This window comes from Canis aureus, chromosome X, assembly GCF_053574225.1.
Source record: "Canis aureus isolate CA01 chromosome X, VMU_Caureus_v.1.0, whole genome shotgun sequence".
Classification (NCBI taxonomy): Eukaryota; Metazoa; Chordata; class Mammalia; order Carnivora; family Canidae; genus Canis; species Canis aureus.
Window position 1 is genome coordinate 2,254,372 of NC_135649.1, and position 11,206 is coordinate 2,265,577.

Genomic DNA, 11,206 nt, shown 5'->3' on the forward strand with positions numbered 1-11,206 from the left:
TGGGCATCACCGTGATGACCCCATCCTCCTCTTCAGGTCCCAGCCCACCCTGCATCCCCCCCCCCCCCACTGTCTGGGCCCAGTTTCCATAGCAACGCGGCTGCAGGAGAGCCAACAGATGCCAGGGAGAAAGACATTCCTGCGTTTCTCACTGTCACCTGAGCCTCCCCTTGCACACTTGTGGCTCTGCTCCAGGACTTTCGGGGGGACACCTAGCCCTTGGAGATCTCGAGGACAGCCCAGCCCTTCTGCGTTTTAGGGAAGCCCTTGAGTTAAGGGCGGTGGGGAGCTGGTGAATGTCCGAGACAAAAAGCCCTGGTCTGGAGCAGTTGCTGATTTCCGTGGTGGAAATAAATACTCCCATTGTGGCCACCAGCATGGTGTCCCTCAGCACGGAAAGAAATGCACGGGCACACGCCATCGTACAGTGTCTCCTGTCTCCACACACACGAGGCGTAAGTCACCCTAACAGTGCAAACAGGAGAGTGGAGTAAAATAATTAGAAGGTCATGAGCTTGGAGTACTTACTGCCTTTGTTTTTAATATAATTCATGCCGTTGGAAGATTATTCCATCAAATGTTGGTAACGGCCGCGCTGAACAGCTGGCTCGCAGATCTCCTGACAGCTTCACAGCCAGCTCTGCTGGGGTCTTCGAGGCCATTGCGCACGTTCCCTCTCTACAGCCTTGCCCCCGGCGCCCTGCCCACAGCTTTCCAGATTTCTCCTGGGCCCCCCCGCGCCGGTCCCCGGCTGGACCGAGCTCCTGCGTCTCCCCCGACCACACGGTCACACTTAACCTTTACTTGGAAACTAATACCTTCTTGGCTGATTTTTCTTTTCTTCCTTATGGTTTTCTGTATTTTTCAAAGGTTCAACAATGAACCTGTGTTTCTTTTATAATCAGACCACATTGGTTAAAAAAAAAAAATTCTTTTCTGACCAGGGAAAGTTTGTAGGGAGGGGAGCCATGGATACCGAGATTCTCTTCTACAAAGACATAATCAAGTAGCAGATATTTGGGTTCCATGCCTCGGAGGAGCCATCGGTTGGCCAGGGGGTCGTGGGACTCTTAAGACGGCCATCTCCCCGGAATGACATCCAGGGCTGGTCTGTTGAGTGGTGGCCAGGAAAGCCGAGTTGGATCGGGCATCTCCATGTAGAACTCCCGTCCCCCTGAGACCCCCGGGGACAGAGGTGGCACTGTGGGAATTCGGAGACTGGGACGACCCGGCCACTGTGCCCAAGTGCGGCGCTTCTCCCCTCATCCTGCGGAAGCTCTGTCCACGGGCAGGTGATGGGTGGCAGGTGCCGGGTCCACGGGCCCTGCATCCTCTGTGCTGACTGGTGAGGACTCCGCTTCCACCTGCAAGCAAGCCTCCCTCTCTCCCTTCCCCTGATGCGGGCCAGGTGCCCCCCACTCAGGGAGCCTTTCCTACCCGCCCCCTAGGTGGGGTGTGGCCGGCCCTCTGCTTCCTTAGGGGCCTCCCGAAGGTCCGGTTCCTTGGTTACCCACTGGGCGTAGCCATTTGGAGTATCCCCTGGTGGGTGTCCTGCCCGGGCCCAGAACAGCCCTTCCACGAGCTGCTGAGTGAACCAGGAGACCCTGCCATGCCCCCTCCTGTAGGACCCGCTTCCTGATTCCCACCTCCCACCCCTCACGGTCTCCTGGCACATGCCCTAAATTCTGACTGTGTTTGTTTGGTCCTAAGTCTACTGGCGTCCACACCAACGAGCCCCTCGAGGTCGCACTCACCCGACAGTGACCATCCCAGGGCCCGGTGCATATAGGCTGCTGCAGAAATCAGTGTCCGGACTGGGGCCAGCCTTGTGTCCCCAGTTCCCTTGAGGGCGCATCTTGCTCCACCCAGCTGGGCCCGGAAAGCACTGCACCCTCCACCCCCAACCCATTGTGGTTCTGCTCTTCCCGGGAGGCTTCACCAGGCCCGCCTTCTGCCCAGCTCTGACCACTACGCAGCCTGGTCCGGCTCATGACCTTGACTCACTGCCTTCGTTTTTGCTAAACTTCGCTTTCCTCATCTGCACAGTGGGTTCTTGGGGTCAGGATTCAGGGGAGATGCACGTCGGGTGCCCAAGAAATAGTGGTGGTCTTATGAGGGTCACTTCCTCGGCCCCTCCCTCAGGTCACCTTGCCATGTCAGGACGCTCTGTGCGTGTCCCCTTTCTCTTCAGCGATTCTGTTGTTGCCTTGAGGACAGAGGTCCTGTCCTTTGTGTCTGCGTACTTTTTCCAACCCTCCCGCCTGAACCCATTTATTGACTGACTCCCATTGGGAGAGGAATCAAGATCTTCTCCAGCCCTGACAGCAGATGAGCACAACTGGTGCACAGTCGCTGCCGAGGGCCACTCTCCGTGGATCTTCTAGACCCTAGCTCTGGCCTCAGTGCTGCTTGAACGACGAGCTGGTCCCGGAGCGAGGAGGATGGGAGCGTGGCTGGCTCCCGAGGGAGGAGAGCTGGAGGATGTTCTAGGGTGGGGGCTGAGCCCCCAGACCCGGTGCATAGTCACGGGGGCGCCCTGATCCCCAGACAGCCCTGTGTAGGGGCAGGGCTCAGGAGTGGGGCTCACCGGGGTGCGGGTGGGCGGGTTCTCACGGGGGCGTGTCTCTGCCACAGGTGAACGGGAAGGAGCTCTCCAAGCTGTCTCAGGAGCAAACCCTGGAGGCCCTGCGCTCCTCCAAGGAGCCTCTGGTGATCCAGGTGCTGAGACGCAGCCCCCGCCTCCGGGGGGACAGCTCATGCCATGACCTGCAGCTGGTGGACAGTGGCACCCAAACCGACATCACCTTTGAGCATCTCATGGCGCTGGGCAAGCTGCGCCCGCCCACCCCGCCCATGGCCATCCTGGAGCCGTACGTCCTGTCTGAGCTGTGAGTCGCCCTCAGGAGGGCCCCGGGCCCTGCCTCCAGAGAGGGCACGCCACCCAGAGGCTCCGTTGCCGCAGCTCTGGGCGTGGCGGGGAGACCCCGAGCGGCAGGCTCCTTGGCCTCCAGAGCTTGACCGTGGCATCCCAGGGCTCCGAAATCTCTAGGCCCTCTGCAGCCTCCGGCTGGACAGCAGCCGCTGAAGGGCCCGGGGAGGCTGCCACACAGGCTCCCTAGGGCATCTGCCCCCCAGGGCCGGGGGAGGAGCATCCCGGGACCTGGCTTCTGGAAGGTCGCGGGCCTCCGCTCCTCCTCCTCCATCCTCTCTCCTCCTCTGCCGTCCATCGTCTTCTGCCTCTCAAGCATCCTTCCTTGAATCTTCTCACATCCTTGTCTGTCCCATCTCTCCCCCCGCTCTGAACTTCCTCCATCTCTTCGGCTTCCTTGGCCCACTCGGAAGAAGGGCCTCTCATCCACGCCTGGTGGCTCATTCTGCTAATCCAAACCCCGTGCTGCAGGGCGGTGGTCCCGGGATCCCCTCCTCCGCAGAGAGTGAGGCCCCTGGCCGCCGGCAGCCACGCTTAGCCGTGGGGCAAGGAGGGCTGCCCTGGAGGTAGCGTGGGTCCTCCTCTACTCCCCAGCAGTCCTCTGAGGCCTGGATAACTCCTGGGGGCGTTGCATGAGTGGGGCCAGTGCCGGGCGGGAGGGGCACGTGCACTTCGGAGAGCTCGGTACCCTGCCGGCCGGGCTGGGCGACAGGGCGGGATGGGGTGGGAGAGCTAGGCATGCCTGTGTCCTCCGTGCAGCCCCCTGCACACCCCCGTTCAGGAAGCATTCCTGGTCTTTGCATGGATGCATGTAGCTCAGACGGACGGGCTCCACGCTGAGCTCACTGGGACCGGCCAGCCCGGGAGCCGGGGCTAGGGCGTTAGAGGAGCAGATGGCTGGCCTGACCCCCCTTCTCCTGGGCAGCCCCCCCATCAGCCATGAGTATTATGACCCGGCGGAGTTCATGGAGGGCGGCCCGCAGGAGGCAGACCGTATGGACGAGCTGGAGTATGAGGTGAGCCGGGCGGCCAGGCCAGGCCAGGGCCCCCCGCCAGCTTCAGGAGCCAGCCCCCCGCTGGCTGGCTGTAGCCCAGCCCGGGCCTGGCTCCTGCTGTCCCCAGGCGGCCGAGTCCCGTGGCCCTTGCCCACGCGCAGCTCGTTACTCCGGCTCACGGGCCGCACTGGGTCGAGCCGGGCCGCGTCGGGGAGGGCGTGGGTGAGGTCCTTAGTCAGTCTGTGTTGGTGAGTCTGTGTCCCACGCATGTCTGTGTCCCGTGTGTCCCGTGTGTCTCGTGTGAGTCTCGGGTGTGTCCCGGGCGTGTCCTGGTAGGGGAGACCACGGCACACGTGCGCCGCTTGGGATGGTAAGAGACCCTCCGAGCCGGAGGCTGCGACCTGGGCTCCGGTGACGCGCTGCTGGGGTCGGAGCCGGGCCGTGGCTGCCGCCCCTGTAGCGTGCCTCCTTGCTCACGTGTTTTGGGGGCTTTCTTCCTTTGCTTCTCCCCCCACTCCCTGTGGCAGGAGGTGGAGCTGTACAAGACCAGCCACCGGGACAAGCTAGGCCTCATGGTCTGCTACCGTACGGATGATGAGGAGGACCTGGGCATCTATGTTGGAGAGGTAGGAAGGCGGGGTGCGGGACTGGGGTCTTCTGGGAGGCGGGGGAGCTCGGTGCCTCCTCCTCGTGTGTGAGGACACCCAGGCTGGACTTTGACAGCGTTTGTCTGTCTGGCACCTGCAGTGGGGACGGGAGGGCACCGTGGTGGCAGGTGCTGAGGCGCGGTCTGGCACACGGAGAGTCCCCACGCCGTCTCATCCCTGTGGCCTCTCCATGCCACCCAGGGCTCTGCGGCTGCCCGTAAAGGCCCGGCTGCCCGGGGTGGGGCCTGCTCAGCATGGCACAGGGCCGCTAATGGCTTCAGTGCGTGTTCATCCAGGAGACTTGTGCCCAGGCTGGGACAGTGAGCAAGGCTGAGGTCCTGGCCAGGCTTCGTGGTCCCTCCCACGTCCTGCAGCCAGCCCCTCCTGGGACTCGCGGTGGTTGTGCTTCCCCACTTGTCTGTGGTGGACACACGTGTCCACAGGAGGGTGGGTGGCTCGCCAGCCAACCCCCAAACTCTGGCCAAGTCAACCTCTCTGTGAATATCTTAACAGCCTTGATCAAGCCCCAGGACTGGTGTGTGTGTATCTGTGTGTGTCTGTGTGTGTGTGTGTGTGTGTCCGTCCATCCAGCTTCCTCCATTTACCCAGCCTCTGAAATGGAAAAGAACGGTTTTTCATGCAGAAGAGTATAGGAGTGCCAGTGGGGGGTGTGGGCATGGGCCTGGGGGTGATAGGCAGGGGCTGGGGAGAGGTGATTAGCCCAAGACCCACCGTTTTGTCCCTGCCTCGTGGAGCTCGGAACCTTCTGGTCTGAGCTGAAGAGGGAGCAAGCAAGAAGGAGACCTTAGCTTGCTTCGGGAACCCCCAAGGCGAGGCTGCCCCCTGTCACCAGAAGGGAACCTGAGTGAGGGGCGCCAGGTCCCCATGATGCATCTGCCTTGCAGGTGAACCCCAACAGCATTGCAGCCAAAGACGGCCGGATCCGTGAGGGAGACCGTATCATCCAGGTGAGTGGGGTGGGCAGGCCTGACCGTGGTCCCCACCGCCCCGGCTGCCCAGCGACCTCTCGGTAGCCAGTCCAGCTCTCTCCTGCTGAGAGCCTCCTCCGATGGCCCGGCGTCCTGCCGTGCCTGAAACCAGGGCTGGGTCTCCTCTCTCCGGTACAACTGCCCCGGGTGGCTCCCACGTGTTGTCAGACCTGCTGGCGTCAAGGGCCTGTGCTGCGGTGGCACCTGGCCAGCCTCTCCCTCCATCCCCCAGATGTGAGCATGTGTCCCACTATACACTGTTCCCGGGGCACATGTGCCAGACAGGAGCACAGGCCAGGCTCCCGTCCCCCTGGGCACTTCCACTTGGTTTCCATACTGTCAGAGCTCAAGAACCCTTCCTAGCCCAGGGTGCTCTGCTTGCAGCTCCCTACGACGGGGTCCTTGCGGTTCAGCCGGGGCCCACCCCAGAGCCGGTGCCGGCATTCTCTTTGATTGTCCCTCGGCTTGTCACAGATAAATGGTGTGGACGTCCAGAACCGGGAAGAGGCGGTGGCCATTCTGAGCCAGGAGGAGAACACCAACATCTCCCTGCTGGTGGCCCGGCCTGAGAGCCAGGTGTGTGTGTGTGCCCGGCAGGATGTTCTGGGACCCCTGACAGCGGGCTTTCTGTGGGGGCTGCTGATCTGTGACCAGGGCACAGACATGCCAACAACCTGGCACTGGTGGAGGGTGGGTAGGGTCTTTGGGGCCCATTTCCCCTTCCGGCCTCTGATGGCCGAGTGTGCTGGGACCACCCTCTCTCTTGGGTCATTCAACTTGATCGAGACCAGGAGGCCGGGTATGGGACCTCGAGGCCCACTGGTGGGTGGTACCCGGGAAGGTCCTTAAAGCCGTGGGGACAGCACAGCCCTGTGTCTGCAGCTGGCAAAGCGGTGGAAGGACAGTGACCGGGATGACTTTCTGGATGACTTTGGCTCCGAGCATGAGGGGGACCTGCGTGCACGGAAGGTGAAATCGCCCCCTGCCCAGCAGGTGAGGAAGGAGCGGGGTGGGTGGCGGGGAGGGCGAGCCGGAGGCCCTTCCCATCCCGACCCCTGCCCGCGGGACCCACACTGAGCGCGGCTCGTCTCTCTGCCCCAGCTTGGCAACGAAGAGGAGAAAGGGGTCCCCGATGCGGGCCCGGGCCTGAGCAACAGCCAGGAGCTGGACAGTGGGGTGGGCCGCACGGACGAGAGCACCCGCACGGAGGAGAGCTCCGAGCACGACCTGCTGGGCGACGAGCCCGCCAGCGCGGCCAACACACCCGGGGCCCTGCGCAAGAGCCGCGACCTCCACTTCAGCATGGACTCCCTGCTGGCCGAGGGGGCCGGCCTGGGGGGCGGCGACGTCCCGGGCCTCACCGACGAGGAGTACGAGCGCTACCGCGAGCTGCTGGAGATCAAGGGCCACCTGGAGAACGGCAACCAGCTGGGCCTGCTCTTCCCCCGCGCGTCGGCGGGCAACGGCGCCCTGGACGTGAACCGCAACGAGAGCCTGGGCCACGAGATGGCCATGCTGGAGGAGGAGCTGCGGCACCTGGAGTTCAAGTGCCGGAACATCCTGCGGGCGCAGAAGATGCAGCAGCTGCGGGAGCGCTGCATGAAGGCCTGGCTGCTGGAGGAGGAGAGTCTCTACGACCTGGGGGCCGGTGAGCCCAAGAAGCACGAGCTGTCCGACATCTCCGAGCTGCCCGAGAAGTCGGACAAGGACAGCACCAGCGCCTACAACACGGGGGAGAGCTGCCGCAGCACCCCGCTGCTCGCGGAGCCCCTGCCCGAGAGCCCCCTGCGGCGGGCCGCCGCCGCCACCGGCAACTCCAACCTGAACCGGCCCCCCTCGGGCCCCGCCGTGGCCGCCCACCCCAAGGCCGCCGCCGCCCCGCAGGGGAGCCCCGCCAAGTTCCGCTCCCTGTCGCGCGAGCCCGAGGTGGGCCGGAGACCGCACCCGGAGGAGCGCGTCCGCCGAAGCCCCAAGACGGGCGCCGCCCTGGAGCGCGTGGGCCCCGAAGGCAGCCCCTACCTGGCCCGGCGCCACCGCGGCCAGGGCCAGGAGGCCGAGCACTACCACAGCTGCGTGCAGCTGGCCCCGCCGCGCGGCCTGGAGGAGCTGGGCCACGGCCCCCTGGGTCTGGCCGGCGGCCCCCGGGTGGGCGGGGCCGTGGCGGCCACCGAGGCGCCCCGCATGGAGTGGAAGGTCAAGGTGCGCAGCGACGGGACCCGCTACGTGGCCAAGCGGCCGGTGCGCGATCGCCTCCTCAAGGCCCGGGCCCTGAAGATCCGGGAGGAGCGCAGCGGCATGACCACGGATGACGACGCGGTGAGCGAGATGAAGATGGGCCGCTACTGGAGCAAGGAGGAGCGCAAGCAGCACCTGATCCGCGCCCGGGAGCAGCGGAAGCGGCGCGAGTTCATGATGCAGAGCCGGCTGGAGTGCCTGCGGGAGCAGCAGAACGGCGACAGCAAGGCCGAGCTCAACATCATCGCCTTGAGCCACCGCAAAACCATGAAGAAGCGGAACAAGAAGATCCTGGACAACTGGATCACCATCCAGGAGATGCTGGCGCACGGCACTCGCTCCGCCGACGGCAAGCGCGTCTACAACCCTCTGCTCTCCGTCACCACTGTGTGAGCCCCTCCCGACACCCCGGCCCCCACCCTCCCTTAGCATCTAGTGTGTGTCTGCGTGTGTGTGCACAGGACTGTGTTACCAGACAGCGGCCCCCGAGGAGAAGGGACACTTCTCTCCATCGGCCACTTCCTGCTCCCCAAGTGCAGCCACCACGTTGACACCTGGCACGGGGTGGGGGGAGGGGGCAGACGTGTGACAGGCACCCCTCCAGCTCTGTGCGGGCCGTGTGCGCGCACACACACCCCCCACCCCACCCCCGGCCCCCAGAGCTCTCAGCGTGGGTACTTGGGGACAGGAACGTCGGACTGCAAAGGAGAGGCGGAGGGGACTGTCCTAAGCACAAGAGAAGGCCTGGCTTCCAAGCTGAGCACAGCCTCGCCCCCTGCCGGGAGCCTTGGTTATTTGTTAGACAAAGGCAACCCTGAGTTTTGTGGTTTTTCTCCCTTTCTGTGCTTGCCAATTGTTGTTTTTCTGTTTCGTGGACCTGCTCTGGGGGCTGGCAGCTCCTTCAGGCAGCCTGACAAAAAAGTGGAACCCCCGGTGATGGCTGGGAAGGAGGTGGGTGGGGGGAAGGAAGAGAGGGAGGGCTGGGCTGGGGCAGGGGGAGGGAAGGGTTGGGGAAGAAGGGGACAATGGGAAGCAGCTTTCTCTGTGGTCTCCACTCTGAGGCGTGGGGACGGGGAGCCTCTGTGTGGCTCGGGAGGCCCACCCTGGGGGCCACTTCCTTCCCCGATGACCGAGGGAGAGCCAAGACGGAAGCAGCAGTGGAAGACCTTGGTGACAAGACCCACGCCGAGCTGAGGGAGAGGCCTGGACCCGAGAGAGACGGGCCCGGCCAGCTGGGCTGACTGGGGAGAAGATGCTCTGCACCCCACTCTGCAAGCGTGGACCAGGCCCAGCCCCCAGGGCCCCTGCGGCTCCGAGGGCCTCAGACTGGAGGCAGACAGGCTGCCCACCCCTGCCCCCCATCGGCATTGAGAGAATAAAGCAAGCTGCCTTTTTGAGGTGACTCCTGGCGTCTGTGTTCATTCTCACCGGGCGGGTTTGGCGGGGGTGGGGGGGCCGGGGGGGCCAAGGCGCGCCTCTGTGCTTCCCCTGTCCTCGAGGGACGGCAAGGCCTTCTGAAGTACCCAGAGCACAAGACAGTCCACCCGAATGATGTTAGAAGTGTGCCGTGGTCACACGGGTGACCCCGAGGCAGGCCTCCGCCCCGCGAGGCCAACCCTTGAGAAGCGGGTTCTGGCCTCCTCCACCCCCCAGTTCAGGAAGAGCCCTAGAAGAGGCACGGAGCTGGGACCCTCTGGGAGGCACAAACTACCCTTGCTTGTCTGGGGACCCGCACGGTGCCCAGCACGGAGATTGCCGAGTAGACGCCTTGTGGCCAGATGCCTGAACACCCGGGTGGCTGCGGAGGACCCTTCCGTGTTGGGAAGGAACTCCCAGCGGGGCAGCCAAATGCTCGAGGTTCCCTTCAGTGCAGCAAACCACTGGGCATCTGCTAGGTGCTGAGTGGGGCCCCGGGGCCCCAAAGAGTGCCATTCCGGGAGCCCCAGCTTGCAGGGGGGGGGGTGTACCTCCTGGGGTGGGCGGCTGCCAGCAGCTGAAGCGGGCAAGGATGCATTAAGATTCTAAGGAAACATCCGCGCAGGCTTCTCATCAATTCCCCTAATTTGCTGAGATGGGCGTGAGTGAGAAATCCGAGAAATCCAAGCAAGTGTTCCCAGAAGCCTGGGCCCTGCAGGGCAGGCTGGGCCCTGAGGGTGGCCGCATCTGTGGGAGCAGCTGGGCGTGGGGGGGGGGGGAGGCCCGAACAGTGGGAGGGACGAAAGCGCTTGTTGGTGACAAGGAGCCACGGGAGCCGAAGGGGTTGCGGGGGGCCCTGGGAGGCCTCTGGAGCCCAGCACCGGGAGGATGGCACATCTTCCTCGGGAGGGGTACCTGGGTCCCCGAGCAGGCCCTGTGGAGGTGGGGGCTCCAGGGGCCCATCCCTGCTGCGTGAAACTGGCTGGCCGTTGCTGCAGGCTCACCTGGTCAGCACTAGAGGCTGCCTCGGGGGACAGGGGAGGCCGGAGGCCCAGTGCTCCTGGGATGGAGGCCGACAGGAGGCTAACCTGCAGTCCCCTGCCGCCTAGAAGCCGACACTGGGGCTCTGGGACGCTGGCGCCAGGAGGGCCATTAGCTACAGCTGCCCTGGAGTAGTGACTTCACATCGGGGCCCTCTGGCCGCTGAGCAGAATCAAGAGCTGCTGAGCGGCCAACAGCTGCCATTGTCCACGCTGCCTGCCCTGCACGGGCTGCTGGCAGAACGGGAGGACCAGTCTCCTTTCACTCCTGGGCAGGGAGGGGGAGCAGCAGGCACCCCTTAATTACCACTGTGGGTCTGATTCCAGAAAGCTCTCCCCGCCAGGAGTCGTAGCCTGGTCGGATTATTAGGGGACTCAGCCCCAAGCGTCCTGCTGCAGCCCTCCCTTGGGGAATAAGGAGCCAGCTCCTCCCCACTCCACCCCACTTCCGGAGGAGTAAGGGACAAGGAACCGGGAAAGGCTAGTGTCCCCCAGTCTGGAGGAGGTCCCCAGGCAGTGCCGGCTCACAAGCCACCCTCCACATACCCGGCCCCTCTCAGTGCTAAGAGCAGTGGGTGCTCAGGAGAGGGGACACAGAGAAGGCGCCAGGCCAAACTGGAAGCTGGCTCTTCAGAGATGGGGGGGGGCCCACGTCATCTTTCCGACGTCCTGGGCCTTCCACGTGTCCCACCCGACGCCATGCCGTGAGAACCCACTGGGAGGCAACACAGAGGTGGGGTGGAGGGCGTGGAAGGAGCACTCCTCAGCCGCCAGGCGTCACAGCTTCAGCTACAGGAGTAAGCTAGGGGGACCCCTGGCGCTCTACACAACCAGCAAGAGAGGTTGTCGCCCCTGCCCAGAACCCCACACGGGGCACTCAGAAGGCAGCTCAGGCTGCATCTACACGTGTTGCCAACTGCTGGACCTCAGGGAAGCTGGGGGCGGCCCGACCTTG

At 64.2% G+C, this 11,206-nt stretch overlaps 1 protein-coding gene across 5 annotated transcripts in view; it reads left to right on the forward strand.

The window, feature by feature from the left end:
- PDZD4 (PDZ domain containing 4) overlaps positions 1-9,197 on the forward strand; it is a 31,148-nt gene extending 21,951 nt beyond the window's left edge. For 2 of the 5 annotated variants that reach the window (XM_077890108.1, XM_077890106.1), the window contains exons 2-8: positions 2,635-2,888; positions 3,855-3,945; positions 4,452-4,550; positions 5,477-5,539; positions 6,035-6,136; positions 6,443-6,553; positions 6,662-9,197. In XM_077890108.1, the coding sequence (XP_077746234.1) occupies positions 2,635-2,888; positions 3,855-3,945; positions 4,452-4,550; positions 5,477-5,539; positions 6,035-6,136; positions 6,443-6,553; positions 6,662-8,188 (2,247 nt within the window). In that variant the 3' untranslated portion in view covers positions 8,189-9,197. The remainder of the gene's footprint in view (positions 1-2,634; positions 2,889-3,854; positions 3,946-4,451; positions 4,551-5,476; positions 5,540-6,034; positions 6,137-6,442; positions 6,554-6,661) is intronic. The other 3 variants (XM_077890109.1, XM_077890107.1, XM_077890110.1) reach the window with 2 other exon arrangements.
- The last annotated feature ends 2,009 nt before the right edge of the window (positions 9,198-11,206 follow it).